General features: G+C 37.2%; 1 gene segment (V, D, J or C); it reads right to left on the bottom strand.

Moving 5' to 3' along the window:
* Nucleotides 1-4,026: 4,026 nt before the first annotated feature.
* LOC137198576 (Ig kappa-b4 chain C region-like) lies at nucleotides 4,027-20,655 on the bottom strand. The segment is given in 3 exon segments: nucleotides 4,027-4,455; nucleotides 19,654-19,709; nucleotides 20,579-20,655. Coding segments are annotated over 3 exon segments (459 nt in total).
* Nucleotides 20,656-21,610: the final 955 nt, after the last annotated feature.

Here is a 21,610-nt window from a genome sequence, read left to right as displayed (position 1 = left end):
AACACGTTCTCACTCCCAACTCGTCACATATGGAAGCTTGGTCAGGACCCCGTAGTGTCACTTTTTAACGCACTGGGTACCTCTTTAGCATCATTTTTCAACGTGCAATATCACAGCAGTCACTGTTAAAAAATAATTATATTTTATGGTGTGACAACACGGTGGTTAAGGTCTGGTGAGGTTTAGGCACAAAAACCACTGGGTTAGGGTTAGGGAAAGATCATGATTTGAGTTAAAATAAAAAATAAAATAAAAACAGCAAGGAACCGTGCTCTGTGATGTTTTCCAACTTTCTGCCAACAACGTTACAACCCCTCCACCTCCGAATAAGAAAGTGAGCTCATATAGATGTCATGTGAGGTACGTCACTTCAGAAATGTTGATATGAAATGTATTGTTGAAATGTTAATATGCTCCGTATTACAGGTTTTGAAATGTAGATATTCAACGTATCTGTGTTTTGCACAAACATACAATGCCAACGTTTTATTCTGGCGACCAGGCTGAAATTTGTCACCCTATATAGACGTCATCGGTCTCATGGCGTCTATTTTAGACGTTGTGGGAGTTCAACAGAAGTCTGTCGGACTACCCTGCACGTTGAAAATTGACACTAAAGGGGTACCCAGTATGTTAAAATGTGACAGTACAGGGTCCTGACCAAGCTTCAATATGTGACGAGTTGGGAGTGAGAACGGGCTGGCATCTCAGGCATCATTTCATTCACACCATTAAAAAGATCAGCTTGTATGCTGATGACATCCGACCAAACATCACAAAATCCTAATTTTTCCTTCTTTCAGTTACTAATCAGATCAGAAGTTATAAGAAGTGTTCTAATTATTCTCACTCCTATTTTTAAATTTGCATTAGATCTTTTTTTTCTTGTTTTATTTTACACAAACATAAAACACATATTAAATACTCACACACACAAACAAAAACAACAGACATATCACATATATATAAATATATACACATATGCAAACATAAATATATGTACATACATGTCAAGCACTATATATGGTTGTGGTTCAAAAATATTCACTTATACAGCAATTTAAATTAAACACATCATTTTATAGAGGGAACTAAATAAAAAAGAGATAATGTTAATTTATGATAACATAGAATAATCATAGTTCTGTATCCCAAGTTTTTGATATTGTCAAGATCTCCCATGTATTTATGTCTGAGCTTTTTGCTCTGCTTTTAATAATAATATATTATTATTTAATAATGATCTTTTCCTGCAAATATGAATGTTTTAAATGTAATATGAAGAACTCAAAACCAGCTTTTTTTAGAGAATCAAATATATAAAGCTTGCCAAGCAGCACAATAATATTCAATAACATGTTTTTATCATCCTGATAACCCCAAATAATATTGAGAGGGGATAAAGGTAAAAGGATTGCTTGTTCAGATAACCAATTTGCCACCTGCTGCCAAAAGGATGAAACCACTGGACAATATAAAAATAAACACATAATATCCTCCTCCTCATCACCACAAAATCTACAGATATTATCCTCAGTCATTCTCCATATCTTAAGCATTTTTCTTGTTGGTAACATCTTATATTTTTTTTTAAACTGAAAGGCCCATAAATAAGTAGAGCAAGATGACGAGTAAATACATCTAAAAATGTTTAACCAAGGAAGAGGAGTATCAAACACATCATTCCAATATGTTTAAAAATAATATGGATGAGAAGTTATATTCTCAAAGGACATAAAGAAATGATACATATCTTAAATAAATGTGTATTCAATAGAATACACATTTAAGAAATCAAACACATTTAATGAAGAAACACCTCCATCTATCTGTAAAACTCTGGATTTGGGGCCTTTCACATCACTAGTTGCACATTCTGCACTTGAGAAAAACAAAATATCAACCATGTTTAAAAAAAACTGAAAACAATTCTGTGAAATTAGCCTCAAAATTCTTCCTTTACACATTTCACATCAGTCTTTCTAACTGCTTTTAATGAAATTCTCTCCCTCAGATTTTCACTCCTTTATGTTCTGGATGATGTAAATGTTGAGTTCTCCCAGCAGTGAGGAGGAAACAGCATGATATGTTGAGGACAGCTACAGTTGACTGACTCTGTGTGTTTGCATATCTGTCCTGCCTCTCTGCTCCCAGCCGTTAAGAGGCCAGTGTTGATCAGTGGCTGTCCAGACCTTTCAGAGCCACTGACACGCCGCCGGCAGCACAATGATGATGTCACTGACTCTACTGCTGGCCACCCTGGGGCTCCTTGTTCAGGGTGAGACTCTCTTGTGAAAACTTTGCTTCAGGATGCAACCAGGTTCACCACAATGATGTTCTGCTGTGATGGAGAAACACTGAAACAAGCAGCATTTACCTTCTTCCATCTATTCTCCATGTTAAAGAAATGATACTCTTCTGTTTTCATGTTGATCATCTTTCTCCAAGCTGGATTTGTCTCAATAACCCTTCTCTTCTTTGTCATGTTTTCCAGGTTCATCAGGAGAAATCATCCTGACTCAGTCTCCTGGATCTCAGTCTGTTGTTCCAGGACAGACTGTCTCCATCAGATGTAAAACCAGTTCAAGTGTTAGTAGCTGGCTCAGCTGGTACCTTCAGAAATCTGGAGAAGCTCCTAAACTCCTGATTTATGAAGCTACAAACCTTCAGCATGGAGTTTCAGATCGTTTTAGTGGAAGTGGATCTGGGACTGACTTCACTCTGACCATCAGTGGAGTTCAGGCTGAAGATTCAGGAGTTTATTACTGTCAGCAGTATCAAAGCTGGCCACTCACACAGTGATACAACGTCGTACAAAAACCTCCCTCAGCTGAAGAGGAACTGATCTGACTCAACAGCTGCACTCAAACTAAAACAACAGAGGCTTTAATAATTTAATTTTCAACATTTTAACACTAAATACTCTGTATTTTACAGAAAAAGATTTATTTTAAATACTTTCATTAATACAGTATATGAAACATTTGGCTGAACATCAAATCTAACCTCTGTTGAAGTATGATTTCAATTCTTTAATAAGTTTAATCTACTGACTACAACACATGAACACTAAAACTATTATTATTTATTTATTTATTTAATCTCTTACCATTTTTCATAGATACTCAAACATACACATTTTTTTTTAGAAATTAATTACAAAATGTTATCATGATAATATTTAATATCATTTGTGTTGTAAAATTACTAATCATGTCATGTGACATATATTTGTCATTTTGTGTGTTTTTATTCCAGCAGCAAGTATTTATAATATAAACCGAAAAAACATTTAATTGATTATGTAATTAATTAATACTTGAATTCTTTCCTTTTTCATTTCTTTCATTTGTCTTTGTGTTTCAGCTCTTCAGCAGAAGCAGTTTGTATAAATGTCCAGGGTTAAAATGTCAGATCATACTCATTTTATATCTCTTTATGCTGATGATATTTTGCTTTTTATTTTAGAATTAGAACATATTTCTGAGGGTTTTGCGAATTTGTTTAAAAGATTATGTATAAGCTTTTAATACATCTGAAAAATAAAAATATTAGACTCTTTGCACTGACACACTTCAATAACATAAGATGATTGGAGGATTTTTCATTAAAATTACTCAATTAATAATTATTACAGACAAATCTGAAGTGACTCCAGCAAAGCATTTTCTACAATTATTATGACTTTACTGTAAACTATGAAAACAAATTATGGACTTACTACCACCATGACTGTGTAGGATTAATCACATAATATCTAAGAGTGTTGTTTGAGTGTAAATACTTTCCTAATATACAGTATATGAATCAATACATTATGTAATCTTACATTTTCCTTCTGAAGTCTTCATAGAGCAGTTGAAACATTTATAACTCAGTTTTTATCAGGATTTAATATCATTACTGTTACCATTAAGAGAAAATAATTAAGACACATTTATAATAATAAAGATGAAAACAAGTGATTTGATGAACAGATCTTTATTGTCTGGAAATACTGAAATTATATTGAAACATTACAACAAGCAAGTAAATATTGTTACTGAAACATGTGAAATAAAAGAGAGAGATAGTTGCAGAGATCAGAGTGAGAGCAGTAGCAGAGTAAAAGCAGTAGCAGTGAGTCAGGTCAGGACTGGGAACACTGGTCTCTCCTCAGTGTCTCTGAGACTGGAGTCTGGGAGCCCTGGGTGGCCTCACAGGTCACAGAGACCACCTTCCTCCACTGGTCTGCAGGGAGCCTCAGGGTGCTGCTCCAGCTGTAGCGGCCGTCCTTCTGCAGCACCCCGGGGCTCCTGCTCTGCTCCAAGCTGCTGCTGCTGCTGCCGTCCACCTTCCAGGCCAGACTCCAGTCTGAGGGGAAGCCATCGTTGGCCAGACACATGAGCGTGGCCTTCCCCTGCTGCAGCTCCTCGCTGGAGGGGGGCAGCACCGTCAGGGTGGGACGGACATCACCTAGGAGACACCAATCACATTAGAGGACAGGGACCACACAGCTGTCAATCAAACACCAGACACTTGGACACCCTTACTGTGTGAGAGTGGATTTTCCCCTTTAAGGAGTTTCTGTCAGATGTTTTTTCTGCTCCACCAGTCACTCACTCACACATTGTTTCACTTCCCTTTAAGAAACCTCTCATGCAGAGCAGCACAGAAAGAGTCCTCATATGACTCTTTACTGCATTTTATTTTACAATATTTACTTAAAATAAAGATATAAAGTTTGTAAATATATCTTAGACATCCTTGATTTAATTTTAGAATTTATACCAACAACTTTACTGACAAAACTATCAAAAGAGCAACAGTTAATCAGATTCAGTGTTAAAGGACATTATGAGCAAAAACTAATAGACATCCGTAATATACACAACATGTTGAGACATATTAAAGAAACAAATATCTTTAAGAACAAATACATATTTCAAACTGAGATTAAAAGACAATTTCTGTCATTTTAAATGATGAGACGTTCAGCATTTTTTATCATCACCCACACTGTTCAGAACAAATTTAACTCAACATTCACTCAAATTGGAGATTAAAGATTAAAATTTAAAAACATGTTAAAAGTAGGATTGTTGTTCTTTAATCTTTCTGCTGTTCACATTTAACAAACTAACTGGAACATGTAAAGAAAAGTTCAGTAAAGCTGCTTTGAGTTCAACTTCAAGGTTAAAGAGGAGAAATGAACAATAAAATTGAGACTTTAAAGTGTTTTAGATCAGCTCAGTGGAAACTTATATCGACTACAAATGTTCAGACACAGAAATTATAAACTTAACTGATGATTTGATATTTCATATTTGAACAGAAACTTACTTCCAACATCCAGTCTGGTTCCTCCACCAAAAGTCAACCACAGTGATACAAACTGACTGAGTCGTCGTACAAAAACCTCTCACTGTAGAGAGACACGGCTCTCTGACTTTGTCACATTAAACTAAAACTACAAGTCCTCAAATTTCAGCCTTAATCTAAAACATTACACGATTTCTACTGTGGACCAAACACTTAAAATATATTGATTCATAATTTAAATTTCAAACACAAAACTCTTATTTTTGTTGCTGGTGGACAAGTGTTGGTCAAAAATTAGAAATTAAGATGTAAAATCAGAAATTTCAATTTCTAGAGAAAACATATGTGCAAAAACTAAATATCACTCAGGATTTAATAAAATACTTTAAAAGTTTAACTTACTTCCAACATCCAGTCTGGTTCCTCCACCGAACGTGTACCACAGTGATACAAACTGACTGAGTCGTCGTACAAAAACCTCTCACTGTAGAGAGACACGGCTCTCTGACTTTGAACACAACAAACTCTACAAAAACAGTCTCAGTCTGTGAAACACAGATGGATGATATGAAAATATATAACAGTAGGCCAATAATAATTTATATTCTTATTCTAAAATTAATCATTTTGTTTCATGTTTACTGTATTTTAAATTATGTCTTGAATTAAAACTGAGTGTTGTAGATGTAAAATGAACCAAAACAGACATTTCTGAAGACAATCTGTTCACAGAACATAAATGAAACACAGAAAATGATCACTGACACATAGATAATCAATAATCTGGTAAATTGATTGATCCATTGATGAAACAGCATCATCAGAGTAATCCAAGTCCCTGTTGGAGTCAGTCAGAGCATTTCCATAGAGAGCCACTTTGCATCAGCAGCACCATGCTCCAGTGCTCTGGGAGAGTTTATAGTCCTGAGAGTTGAACACTGGATGACTGACAGCTGTCCTTCATCACAACAGAAGCCACAGAAATCCTCCTCATCAAAAACATGACTTTGATCTCCGTCCTCATCTGGACTCTCCTCTGCTGCTGCTTCACAGGTAAAGTCCAGAGAATCAAACTCCTCTCCTCTATGAACATCCGTCCCTCTGACATGAAGCCGACAAAACCATCAAAACCATCAAAACCATGACGCTGCTTTAATTTTTTGTCTCTGTATCCTCAGAGTCCAGAGGCCAGATCACAGTGACTCAGCCTGCAGCAGTGAGATCTGCTCTGGGAGGCTCCACAACCATCAGCTGTAGGACCAGTCAGGATGTTTATTATAGTAGCCCATACCACCTTTTAGCCTGGTACCAACAGAAAGATGGAGAAGCTGCTAAACTTCTCATTTACTGGGCTACCACTCGAGCAACAGGGATTCCAGATCGTTTTTCAGGCAGTGGATCAAATTCTGACTTCACTCTGACCATCAGTGGAGTTCAGGCTGAAGATGCAGGAGTTTATTACTGTCAGAGTTATCACTATATCAACAGTCAGAATGTGTTCACACAGTGAAAAAGCGTCGTACAAAAACCTCCCTCAGTCAGACTGAACAGAAACTGAACTGACTGCTGCAGCTGGAAGCTACTGCAGAGACTGATACAGTTCACTGAACACACACACACACACACACACACACACACACACACACACTTTCAGACAAAGCCATTAAACAATTCATTTATATGTCTGTAGTAACAAATATGAATCTATCTCAGATAATAATCACAGTATTTTTCATGATTGGTCTCACAGTGGTACAAACACAGTAACAACTTTGTACTGATGACCTGATAGAAACTGAAGGAAACAAATTAGTTACATTGAAGTAAATGAAAAAAGAGGCGAAACAGGTATTTTGTTCCTTATTAAAACATATGAAATGTGATATGAAGTTATATATTGAGAACATCAGATTCCTTAAAGCTTGAAATAATCTTCTGTATCAAGGTGTCTCCACAGCTCAGCAGGTGATTGACAGTTCTGTGTAGACTCTACCTGCTACCTGTTCTAGCTGTGTTTACTTTCTCTCATATTCACTTTGTTATACAGAGCAGTAACAACGTTGCTGAAGAGAAAGTTTGGACTGGCAGTAGTGGATCTGTTAGATGAGGATAATATAATTGTTGCAGCATTAATGAAGAGAAAAAGATCCACTGGAAGAGCAGATATTCAGTGAGAACACTGAACATGTGGAAGCAGCTGCAGACTGATCAAAGCTCTCGTGGTGTCTACAGTTTGTGAATCGCAGCTACATGAACATTATTGTTTGAAAAGTTGCAGATACATTACATTACTTACATTATGATCCTCTGAGCTCCAACAGATGAAGCACAAACATCTGCTGGCGTAAATATAGACGCTCAGACAGAGAGGTGTAAAACAACCTTTTTTATTCAGCAGCACATCAGTACAGCATTACACCAGTCAATCCCACAATCTGTCTACAAGCTTCCTGTCGTCGTCCTTCCTACATCCTTTGGAATCCACATTTCAATAAACTGAGATAAAATAGTTACAACTCCAGTATTTCCCTGATGTCAAAGATATCACAGATCAATATGAATGTTGGAATCATTTTTCCTGTTGTCTGACTTGATAGATGTCTTCATGTCTGTCCTAGAATCAGTTTCTTATTTGCTTCACCAGCTCCATCCCACATTCAGACTGGCTCTCTTAAAAGTGCATTCAGGAGTAAGAGGGTTTATATCCTATACTTACTCAGGAATTTATCAAATCATAGGGTGGGAATTGTTAGGAGTGAAACGCAAATGGGAAGAAGACCTTGAGTGTAATTTTGAAGTAGCGGAATGGGAATCACTGTGTATTGATAGTCAGTATTTCTCTTTAAACAGTAGACATAAAATTATACAATACAGTCTCATTCATAGAATATACTACACCCCTGACAGGTTGCACAGAATAAAACCTCAGTAGTCTGAGTTCTGCCAAGATGTAAAACTGGAACAGGAACACTGATACATATGTTCTGGTCCTGCCCATGTCTAAATACATCCTGGATCTCTATAGTTAATGAGCTAAGTGACATCATAGGAACAACCATCCCCACAGAACCAAGAATAATTCTATTGGGTGATACCTCCATGATAAAAGTCAATAAAAACAAACTCAAATTTATTAGAATTGCCCTCATCATAGCCAACAAATGTATAGCTATGCAATGGAAAGATGAACATCCACCTACATCTGCTAGATGGACTGATGAATTAGCATTGTGTCTAGCAAATGGAAAGATAATGTATAACTTGAAGGGAAAGCCTGGAGAGTTTAAAAAGATTTGGTGAGGTTTTCTAACATTCAACATAAGTATTGAATCCAACAGTCATGTGTGAGTCAGTGTTTTTGTTTCCTTTTTTAAATTTATATTTTATTTATTTATTTAGTGCTCTATCCCACTTTTTTAACTAAACTGATACACAAGAGCTGTCATCTATTCCCTCTCTGCAACTATACTGTTTTTTTGTTTCTTCTTAATAGTCTGAACTGTTGTAACTTATCCCTCTCTCTTTGTATAGGTACATATCCTGAAGTAATTAGGAGTTGGACCTGAAGGGCAACCCAATCACCAGAAGAAAACGTTGGCATTGAACGTTTCTGTAAACCACAGAACCGTGGAATATATACGTTACAACACGCGTAATACGTATCATATCAACATTTCTACAAACGTAGCATATTAACATTTCTACCTGTTGAATAATGATGTTTTATGGTGTGACAACGCTGTGGTTAAGGTCTGGTTAGGTTTAGGCACAAAGACCACTTGGTTAGAGTTAGGGAAAGATCATGGTTTGGGTTAAAATAAAAATAAAAAATAAAATAGAAACGGCCGATGTCTCACTAAAAAAAAGCCGGTTTTCTCACCAGAAAAACGGCTGCAAATGTCGTGACGTCTCGCTAAAAACAGCTGCTTTTGTCGGTTGAAACTGGAAGCAGACATTGGTTTTGAGGTGGTCTTGAACCGTGTTCTCTGCTGATTTCCATCTTGCTGCTAAGAAACTTACTAACCATCCACCGACCCCTCCTCCTCCTAATAATAGGAAAGATCAGCTCATATAGATCACATGTGAACTATGTCACTTTAGAAATGATGAGATGATACGTATTGTTGAAATGTTAATATGCTACGTATTACACATGTTGAAACGTAGATGTTCAACGTTTCTGTGGTTTGCAGAAACGTAAACTGCCAACGTTTTATTCTGGCGACCAGGCTGGAAGGGGTGGGTGGGAATGGGAGGGATGGAGGGAGGGTCGGGCTGATATGACTTCTATGTTATTATATTTTTGTACATCATTGCATTATTCAGCTCAAGGTTTGTTAAATTCAAAACTAATAATAATAATGTTGAGTGTATTTGATAGATTTTAATGAGGAAAACTCCTAAATTTATCTATAAACTCTTTATTTAAATACTTGGTGATTTTGAGGACTTTCACATGAGTAATTTCACATTTTGTACTTCGGAAAAAACAAGATACACAATAGACAAAATGATGAACTGAAAACAATTTTTTATAATAAGCCTCGAAGTTCTTAGATTACAGAATTCACATCAGTCTTTCTAACCGCTTGATGGAAATCAAATGAAGTTCCCTCCCTCGGATTGTCACTCCTTTATGTTATGGATGATGTAAATGTTGAGTTCTCCCAGCAGTGAGGAGGAAACAGCATGATATGTTGAGGACAGCTACAGTTGACTGACTCTGTGTGTTTGCATATCTGTCCTGCCTCTCTGCTCCCAGCCGTTAAGAGGCCAGTGTTGATCAGTGGCTGTCCAGACCTTTCAGAGCCACTGACACGCCGCCGGCAGCACAATGATGATGTCACTGACTCTACTGCTGGCCACCCTGGGGCTCCTTGTTCAGGGTGAGACTCTCTAGTGAAAACTTTGCTTCAGGATGCAACCAGGTTCACCACAATGATGTTCTGCTGTGATGGAGAAACAGTGAAACAAGCAGCATTTACCTTCTTCCATCTATTCTCCATGTTAAAGAAATGATACTCTTCTGTTTTCATGTTGATCATCTTTCTCCAAGCTGGATTTGTCTCAATAACCCTTCTCCTCTTTTTCATGTTTTCCAGGTTCATCAGGACAAGCCACTGTGACTCAGTCTCCTGGATCTCAGTCTGTTCCAGGACAGACTGTCTCCATCAGATGTAAAACCAGTTCAGATGTTAGTAGCTACCTCAGCTGGTACCTTCAGAAATCTGGAGAAGCTCCTAAACTCCTGATTTATGATGCTACAAACCTTCAGCCTGGAGTTTCAGATCGTTTTAGTGGAAGTGGATCTGGGACTGACTACACTCTGACCATCAGTGGAGTTCAGGATGAAGATTCAGGAGTTTATTACTGTCAGAGTTATGAATATATCAACAGTCAGCTTGTGTTCACACAGTGAAAAAGCGTCGTACAAAAACCTTCCTCAGTCAGACTGAACAGAAACTGAACTGACTGCTGCAGCTGGAAGCTACTGCAGAGACTGATACAGTTCACTGAACACACACACACACACACACACACACACACACACACACGCACACACACACACACACACGCATGCATACAACTTTCAGATTAAACCATTAGACAATTGATTCACGTGTCTGTAGTAACGAATATGAATCTATCACAGATAATAATCACAGTATTTTTCATGATTGGTCTCACAGTGGTACAAACACACTAACAACTTTGTACTGATGACCTGATAGAAACTGAAGGAAACAAATTAGTTACATTGAAGTAAATGAAAAAGAGGCAAAACAGGTATTTTGTTCCGTTATTAAAACATATGAAATGTGATATGAAGTTATACATTGAGAACATCAGATTCCTTAAAGCTTGAAATAATCTTCTGTATCAAGGTGTCTCCACAGCTCAGCAGGTGATTGACAGTTCTGTGTAGACTCTACGTGCTACCTGTTCTAGCTGTGTTTACTTTCTCTCATATTCACTTTGTTATACAGAGCAGTAACAACGCTGCTGAAGAGAAAGTTTGGACTGGCAGTAGTGGATCTGTTAGATGAGGATAATATAATTGTTGCAGCATTAATGAAGAGAAAAAGATCCACTGGAAGAGCAGATATTCAGTGAGAACACTGAACATGTGGAAGCAGCTGCAGACTGATCAAAGCTCTCGTGGTGTCTACAGTTTGTGAATCGCAGCTACATGAAGATTATTGTTTGAAAAGTTGCAGATAACTTACATTATGATCCTCTGAGCTCCAACAGATGAAGCACAAACATCTGCTGGTGTAAATATGGACGCTCAGACAGAGAGGTGTAAAAGAAGTTTTTTTGTTTCCTTTTTTCAATTTATATTTTATTTATTTGTTTTTGCTCTATCCCACTCTTTTATCTAAACTGATACACAAGAGCTGTCATCAATTCCCTCTCTGCAATTATACTGTTTTTTCGTTTCTTCTTAATAGTCTGAACTGTTGTAACTTATCCCTCTCTCTTTGTATAGGTACATATCCTGAAGTAATTAGGAGTTGGACCTGAAGGGGCAACCCAATCGCCAGAAGAAAACGTTGGCATTGAACGTTTCTGCAAACCACAGAACGATTGAATATATATGTTACAACACGCGTAATACGCATCATATCAACACTTCTACAAACGTAGCATATTAACATTTCTACCTGTTGAATAATGATGTTTTACGGTGTGACAACGCTGTGGTTAAGGTCTGGTTAGGTTTAGGCACAAAGACCACTTGGTTAGAGTTAGGGAAAGATCATGGTTTGGGTTAAAATAAAAATAAAAAATAAAATAGAAACAGCTGATGTCTCACTAAAAAAAGCCAGTTTTCTCACCAGAAAAACGGCTGCAAATGTCCTGACGTCTCACTAAAAACACCTGCTTTTGTCGGTTGAAACTGGAAGCAGACATTGGTTTCGAGGTGGTCTCGAACCGTGTTCTCTGCTGATTTCCAACTTGCTGCCAAGGAACTTACTAACCATCCACCGACCCCTCCTCCTCCTAATAATAGGAAAGATCAGCTCATATAGATCACGTGTGAACTATGTCACTTTAGAAATGTTGAGATGATACATATTGTTGAAATGTTAATATGCTATGTATTACACGCGTTAAAACGTAGATGTTCAACGTTTCTGTGGTTTGCAGAAACGTAAACTGCCAACGTTTTATTCTGGCGACCAGGCTGGAAGGGGTGGGTGGGAATGGGAGGGATGGAGGGAGGGTCGGGCTGATATGACTTCTATGTTATTATATTTTTGTACATCGTTGCATTATTCAGCTCAAGGTTTGTTAAATTCAAAACCAATAATAATAATGTTGAGTGTATTCGATAGATTTTAATGAGGAAAACTCCTAAATTTATCTATAAACTGTTTATTTATCTCTGTGGTGATTTTGAGGACTTTCACACGAGTAGTTTCACATTTTGTACTTTGGAAAAAACAAGATACACAATAGACAAAATGATGAACTGAAAACAATTTTTTATAATAAGCCTCAAAATCACAGAATCCACATCAGTCTTTCTAACTGCTTAATGAAATTCTCTCCCTCAGATTGTCACTCCTTTATGTTATGGATGATGTAAATGTTGAGTTCTCCCAGCAGTGAGGAGGAAACAGCATGATATGTTGAGGATAGCTACAGTTGACTGACTCTGTGTGTTTGCATATCTGTCCTGCCTCTCTGCTCCCAGCCGTTAAGAGGCCAGTGTTGATCAGTGGCTGTCCAGACCTTTCAGAGCCACTGACACGCCGCCGGCAGCACAATGATGATGTCACTGACTCTACTGCTGGCCACCCTGGGGCTCCTTGTTCAGGGTGAGACTCTCTTGTGAAAACTTTGCTTCAGGATGCAACCAGGTTCACCACAATGATGTTCTGCTGTGATGGAGAAACACTGAAACAAGCAGCATTTACCTTCTTCCATCTATTCTCCATGTTAAAGAAATGATACTCTTCTGTTTTCATGTTGATCATCTTTCTCCAAGCTGGATTTGTCTCAATAACCCTTCTCCTCTTTTTCATGTTTTCCAGGTTCATCAGGACAAGTCACTGTGACTCAGTCTCCCAGATCTCGGTCTGTTGTTCCAGGACAGACTGTCTCCATCAGATGTAAAACCAGTCATAGTACCAGCCACCTCAGCTGGTACCTTCAGAAACCTGGAGAAGCTCCTAAACTCCTGATTTATTGGGCTACAAACCTTCAGCCTGGAGTTTCAGATCATTTTAGTGGAAGTGGATCTGGGACTGACTTCACTCTGACCATCAGTGGAGTTCAGGCTGAAGATTCAGGAGTTTATTACTGTCAGAGTTATCACTCTATCAACAGTCAGGCTGTGTTCACACAGTGAAAAAGCGTCGTACAAAAACCTCCCTCAGTCAGACTGAACAAAAACTGAATCGACTGCTGCAGCTGGAAGCTACTGCAGAGACTGATACAGTTCATTGAACACACACACACACACACACACACACACACACACACACACACACACACACACCAGTAGGTCTTTAATTTAAGTATATGCAGATCGTTCACTGTCTTTCATCATAAATGTAAATATATATCAACACAAATATAATTACAAATGTTTATTAGACATGGAGGACTTGTGTCTCTTCTCCTCTTTAGATTTTTTTGGACTCCTGGTTTCTTCCGTTAGGAAATGCATCAGCATCTCCAACACGTTCTCACTCCCAACTCGTCACATATGGAAGCTCGGTCAGGACCCCGTAGCCTCACTTTTTAACGCACTGGGTACCCCTTTAGAGTCGTTTTTCAATGTGCAGTATCACAGCAGTCACTGTTAAAAAATAATTATATTTTATGGTGTGACAACACGGTGGTTAAGGTCTGGTGAGGTTTAGGCACAAAAACCACTTGGTTAGGGTTAGGGAAAGATCATGATTTGAGTTAAAATAAAAAATAAAATAAAACCGGCAAGGAACCGTGCTCTGTGCTGTTTTCCAACTTTCTGCCAACGGTACAACCCCTCCACCTCCTAATAAGAAAGTCAGCTCATATAGATGTCATGTGAAGTACATCACTTCAGAAATGTTGATATGAAACGTATTGTTGAAATGTTAATATGCTCCGTATTACAGGTGTTAAAATGTAGATATTCAAAGTATCTGTGGTTTGCACAAACATACAATGCCAACGTTTTATTCTGGCGACCAGGCTGAAATTTGTCACCTTATATAGACGTCATCGGTCTCATGGCGTCTATTTCAGACGTTGTGGGAGTTCAACAGAAGTCTATTGGATTACCCTGCATGTTGAAAAATGACGCTAAAGGGATACCCAGTACGTTAAAATGTGACAGTACAGGGTCCTGACCAAGCTTCAATATGTGACGAGTTGGGAGTGAGAACGGGCTGGCATCTCAGGCATCATTTCATTCACACCATCAAAAAGATCAGCTTGTATGCTGATGACATCTGACCAAACATCACAAAATCCTAATTTTTCCTTCTTTCAGTTACTAATCAGATCAGAAGTTATAAGAAGTGTTCTAACTATTCTCACTCCTATTTTTAAATTTGCATTAGATCTTTTTTTTCTTGTTTTATTTTACACAAACATAAAACACATATTAAATACTCACACACATAAACAAAAACAACAGACATATCACATATATACACATATACAAACATACATATATGTACAAACATGTCAAGCACTATATGTAATTGTGGTTCAAAAACATTCACTTATACAGCAAATTAAATTAAATACATAATTTTATAGAAGGAACTAAATAAAAAAGAGATAATGTTAATTTATGATAACATAGAATAATTATAGTTCTGTATCCCAAGTTTTTGATATTGTCAAGATCTCCCATTTATTTATGTCTGAGCTTTTTGCTCTGCCTTTAATAATAATATATTATTATTTAATAATGATCTTTTCCTGCAAATAATAACATTTTAAATGTAATATGAAGAACTCAAAACCAGCTTTGTTGGACAATCAAATATATAAAGCTTGCCAAGCAACACAATAATATTCAATAACATATTTTTATCATCTTGATAACCCCAAATAATATTGAGAGGGGATAAAGGTAAAAGGATTGCTTGTTCAGATAACCAATTTGCCACCTGCTGCCCAAAGGATGAAACCACTGGACATTACCAAAATAAACACATAATATCCTTCTCCTCATCACCACAAAATCTACAGATATTATCCTCAGTCATTCTCCATATCTTAAACATTTTGCTTGTTGGTAACATCTTATAAAACATTTTTAACTGAAAGGCCCATAAATAAGTAGAGCAAGATGACGAGTAAATAAATCTAAAAATGTTTAACCAAGGAAGAGGAGTATCAAACACATCATTCCAATATGTTTGAAAATAATATGGATGAGAAGTTATATTCTCAAAGGACATAAAGAAATGATACATATCTTAAATAAATGTGTATTCAATAGAATACACATTTAAGAAATCAAACACATTTAATGAAGAAACACCTCCATATATCTGTAAAATTCTGGATTTGAGGCCTTTCACATCACTAGTTGCACATTCTGCACTTGAGAAAAACAAAATATCAACCATGTTTAAAAAAAACTGAAAACAATTCTGTGAAATTAGCCTCAAAATTCTTCCGTTACACATTTCACATCAGTCTTTCTAACTGCTTAATGAAGTTCTCTCCCTCAGATTGTCACTCCTTTATGTTATGGATGATGTAAATGTTGAGTTGTCCCAGCAGTGAGGAGGAAACAGCATGATATGTTGAGGACAGCTACAGTTGACTGACTCTGTGTGTTTGCATATCTGTCCTGCCTCTCTGCTCCCAGCCGTTAAGAGGCCAGTGTTGATCAGTGGCTGTCCAGACCTTTCAGAGCCACTGACACGCCGGCAGCACAATGATGATGTCACTGACTCTACTGCTGGCCACCCTGGGGCTCCTTGTTCAGGGTGAGACTCTCTTGTGAAAACTTTGCTTCAGGATGCAACCAGGTTCACCACAATGATGTTCTGCTGTGATGGAGAAACACTGAAACAAGCAGCATTTACCTTCTTCCATCTATTCTCCATGTTAAAGAAATGATACTCTTCTGTTTTCATGTTGATCATCTTTCTCCAAGCTGGATTTGTCTCAATAACCCTTCTCTTCTTTGTCATGTTTTCCAGGTTCATCAGGACAAATCACTGTGACTCAGTCTCCTGGATCTCAGTCTGTTGTTCCAGGACAGACTGTCTCCATCAGATGTAAAACCAGTTCAAGTGTTCGTAGCTACCTCAACTGGTACCTTCAGAAACCTGAGGAAGCTCCTAAACTCCTGATTTATTGGGCTACAAACCGTCAGCCTGGAGTTTCAGATCGTTTTAGTGGAAGTGGATCTGGGACTGACTACACTCTGACCATCAGTGGAGTTCAGGCTGAAGATTCAGGAGTTTATTACTGTCAGGAGAGTAGCAGCTCGTTCACACAGTGATACAACGTCATACAAAAACCTCCCTCAGCTGAAGAGGAACTGATCTGACTCAACAGCTGCACTCAAACAAAAACAACAGAGGTTTTAATAATGTAATTTGAACATTTTAATACTAAACATTTTGTATTTAACAAGAAAAGATTTATTTTAAATACTTTCATTAATACAGAATATGAAACATTTGGCTGAACATCAAATCTAACCTCTGTTGAAGGATGATTTCAATTCTTTAATAAGTTTAATCTACTGACTACAACACATGAACACTAAAACTATTATTGATTTATTTGATCTCTTACTATTTTTCATAGATACTCAAACATACAACTTTTTAGAAATAAATTACAAAATGTTATCATGATAAAATCATTTATGTTGTAAAATTACTAATCATGTCATGTGACATATATTTGTCATTTTGTATGTTTTTATTCCAGCAGCAAGTATTTATAATATAAACCAAAAAACATTGAATTGATTATGTAATTAATTGATACTTGAATTCTTTCCCTTTTTCATCTCTTTCATTTGTCTTTGTGTTTCAGCTCTTCAGTAGAAGCAGTTTGTAAAAATGTCCAGGGTTAAAATTTCAGATCACGCTCATTTTATATCTCTTTATGCTGATGATATTTTGCTTTTTATTCCAGTATTAGAATATATTTCTGAGGGTTTTGTGATTTTGTTTAAAAGATTATGTATATGCTTTTAATACATCTGAAAAAATAAAAATATTAGACTCTTTGCACTGACACACTTCAGTAACATAAGATGATTGGAGGATTTTTCATTAAAAATACTCAATTACTAATTATTACAGACAAATCTGAAGTGACTCCAGCAAAGCATTTTCTACAATTATTATGACTTTACTGTAAACTATGAAAACAAATTATGGACTTACTACCACCATGACTGTGTAGCATTAATCATATAATATCTAAGAGTGTTGTTTGAGTGTAAATACTTTCCCAATATACAGTATATGAATCAATACATTATGTGATCTTACGTTTTCTTTCTGAAGTCTTCATAGAGCAGTTGAAACATTTATAACTCAGTTTTTATCAGGATTTATCATCATTACTGTTACCATTAAGAGAAAATAATTATGACACTTTTATAACAATAAAGATGAAAACAAGTGATTTGATGAACAGATCTTTATTGTCTGGAAATACTGAAATTATATTGAAACATTACAACAAGCAAGTAAATATTGTTACTGAAACATGTGAAATAAAAGAGAGAGATAGTTGCAGAGATCAGAGTGAGAGCAGTAGCAGAGTAAAAGCAGTAGCAGTGAGTCAGGTCAGGACTGGGAACACTGGTCTCTCCTCAGTGTCTCTGAGACTGGAGTCTGGGAGCCCTGGGTGGCCTCACAGGTCACAGAGACCACCTTCCTCCACTGGTCTGCAGGGAGCCTCAGGGTGCTGCTCCAGCTGTAGCGGCCGTCCTTCTGCAGCACCCCGGGGCTCCTGCTCTGCTCCAAGCTGCTGCTGCTGCTGCCTTCCACCTTCCAGGCCAGACTCCAGTCTGAGGGGAAGCCATCGTTGGCCAGACACATGAGCGTGGCCTTTCCCTGCTGCAGCTCCTCGCTGGAGGGGGGCAGCACTGTCAGGGTGGGACGGACATCACCTAGGAGACACCAATCACATTAGAGGACAGGGACCACACAGCTGTCAATCGAACACCAGACACTTGGACACCTTTACTGTGTGAGAGTGGATTTTCCCCTTTAAGGAGTTTCTGTCAGATGTTTTTTCTGCTCCACCAGTCACTCACTCACACATTGTTTCACTTCCCTTCAAGAAACCTCTCATGCAGATCAGCACAGAAAGAGTCCTCATATGACTCTTTACTGCATTTTATTTTACAGTATTTACTGAAAATAAGGACATAAAGTTTGAATATATCTCTCAGATGCTGATTTAGTTTCAATTTATACCAATTATTTACTTTCAAAACTATCAAAAGAGCAACAGTTAATCAGATTCAGTGTTAAAGGACATTATGAGGAAAAACTAACAGACAGCCGTAATATACACAACATGTTGAGACATATTAAAGAAACAAATATCTTTAAAAACAAAGAAATATTTCAAACTGAGGTTAAAAGACAATTTCTGTCATTTTAAATGATGAGAGATGTGCAGCATTTTTTTTCATCATCACCCACACTGTTCAGAATAAATTTAACTCAACATTCGCTCAAATTGGAGATTAAAGATTAAAATTTAAAAACATGTTTAAAGTAGGATTGTTGTTCTTTAATCTTTCTGCTGTTCACATTTAACAAACTAACTGGAACATGTAAAGAAAAGTTCAGTAAAGCTGCTTTAAGTTCAACTTCAAGGTTAAAGAGGAGAAATGAACAATAAAATTGAGACTTTAAAGTGTTTTAGATCAGCTCAGTGGAAACTTATATCTACTACAAATGTTCAGACACAGAAATTATAAACTTAACTGATGATTCGATATTTAATATTTGAGCAGAAACTTACTTCCAACATCCAGTCTGGTTCCTCCACCAAAAGTCAACCACAGTGATACAAACTGACTGAGTCGTCGTACAAAAACCTCTCACTGTAGAGAGACACGGCTCTCTGACTTTGTCACATTAAACTAAAACTACAAGTCCTCAAATTTCAGCCTGAATCTAAAACATTACATGATTTCTACTGTGGACCAAACACTTAGAATATATTGATTCATAATTTAAATTTCAAACACAAAACTCTTATTTTTGTTGCTGGTGGACAAGTGTTGGTCAAAAATTAGAAATTCAGATATAAAATCAGAAATTTCAATTTCTAGAGAAAACATATGTGCAAAAACTAAATATCACTCAGGATTTAATAAAATACTTTAAAATTTTAACTTACTTCCAACATCCAGTCTCGTTCCTCCACCGAACGTGTACCACAGTGATACAAACTGACTGAGTCGTCGTACAAAAACCTCTCACTGTAGAGAGACACGGCTCTCTGACTTTGAACACAACAAACTCAACAAAAACAGTCTCAGTCTGTGAAACACAACTGGATGATATGAAAATATATAACAGTAGGCCAATAATTTATAATTTTATTCTAAAATTAATAAATTTGTTTCATGTTTACTGTATTTTAAATTATGTCTTGAATTAAAACTGAGTGTTGTAGATGTAAAATGAATCAAAACAGACATTTCTGAAGACAATCTGTTCACAGAACATAAATGAAACACATAAAATGATCACTGACACATAGTTAATCAATAATCTGGTAAATTGATTGATCCATTGATTAAGCAGCATCATCAGAGTAATCCAAGTCCCTGTTGGAGTCAGTCAGAGCATTTCCATAGAGAGCCACTTTGCATCAGCAGCACCATGCTCCAGTGCTCTGGGAGAGTTTATAGTCCTGAGAGTTGAACACTGGATGACTGACAGCTGTCCTTCATCACAACAGAAGCCACAGAAATCCTCCTCATCAAAAACATGACTTTGATCTCCGTCCTCATCTGGACTCTCCTCTGCTGCTGCTTCACAGGTAAAGTCCAGAGAATCAAACTCCTCTCCTCTATGAACATCCGTCCTTCTGAAATGAAGCTGACAAAACCATCAAAACCATGACGCTGCTTTAATTTTTTGTCTCTGTATCCTCAGAGTCCAGAGGCCAGATCACAGTGACTCAGCCTGCAGCAGTGAGATCTGCTCTGGGAGGATCCACAACCATCAGCTGTAGGACCAGTCAGAATGTTTATGGTGGGAGCTACTTAGCCTGGTACCAACAGAGAGATGGAGAAACTCCTAAACTGATGATTTACTATGCTACCACTCGAGCATCAGGAATTCCAGATCGTTTTACAGGCAGTGGATCAAACTCTGACTTCACTCTGACCATCAGTGGAGTTCAGGCTGAAGATGCAGCAGTTTACTACTGTCAGAGTTATCATGAAATCAACAGTCAGGTTGTGTTCACACAGTGAAAAAGTGTCGTACAAAAACCTCCCTCAGTCAGACTGAACAGAAACTGAACTGACTGCTGCAGCTGGAAGCTACTGCAGAGACTGATACAGTTCACTGAACACACACACACACACACACACACACACACACACACACACACACACACACACACACACATGATTTATGATGTTCATAGTGTCTCTATCAGTTTTCCTCCTGAAGGTCAAACAGTCCACCTCCCACCTCAACAACCTCTTACTGAGTCAAACAAATATTTAATCATTCAAGATTCATCTTGACTCCAAAATGTAAAATCTATCAAACAGAGACATTCTGTTCTTTCATGCTGCCCCATCATCACCTCAGCTGTTAAATCCTCTTCATCACATTATGTTATGACACATCTCACACTCATCATCGTTCTCTGTATAAAAAAGTTGGATGAACTTCATAACTGACAAGTTAGAATAATCATCTCATGATGTTCACTCATAAAAGTCAACTGTAAAAGCTTCCAAACTACCTCACGTCTTCTCTCATTTCAATCTAGTAAACTAAAGTACATAGTAAACTTGGCAGAATTTGCTCCAGATACTCTTCATCTGATAAAATTAAATGAAGTGTAAACTGCCCCGAGCTAGATTCTTTCATTCCCCTTGAAGATTTTTAAACTTCAACTATTTACAGTATGTGCAACGTAAAAATCTGATGTATCAGCTACAAATTAATTACAGTGTATTCAACCCAATACAAAAATCACTAAAAGAAAATAATGTGATTATAGTTCATTCATTTAAATACAATGTAGACATTTGAACAGTGAATTTTCCCAGCAGTGCATGTGAAGTCAGATCATATAATGACTACCTGCTAGGGTTGGGCCCAAATAC

This window comes from Thunnus thynnus, chromosome 15 (genome assembly GCF_963924715.1).
Source record: "Thunnus thynnus chromosome 15, fThuThy2.1, whole genome shotgun sequence".
NCBI lineage: Eukaryota > Metazoa > Chordata > Actinopteri > Scombriformes > Scombridae > Thunnus > Thunnus thynnus.
The sequence above is the reverse complement of the archived record's forward strand: the minus strand, read 5'-3'. Positions and strand labels throughout refer to the sequence as shown.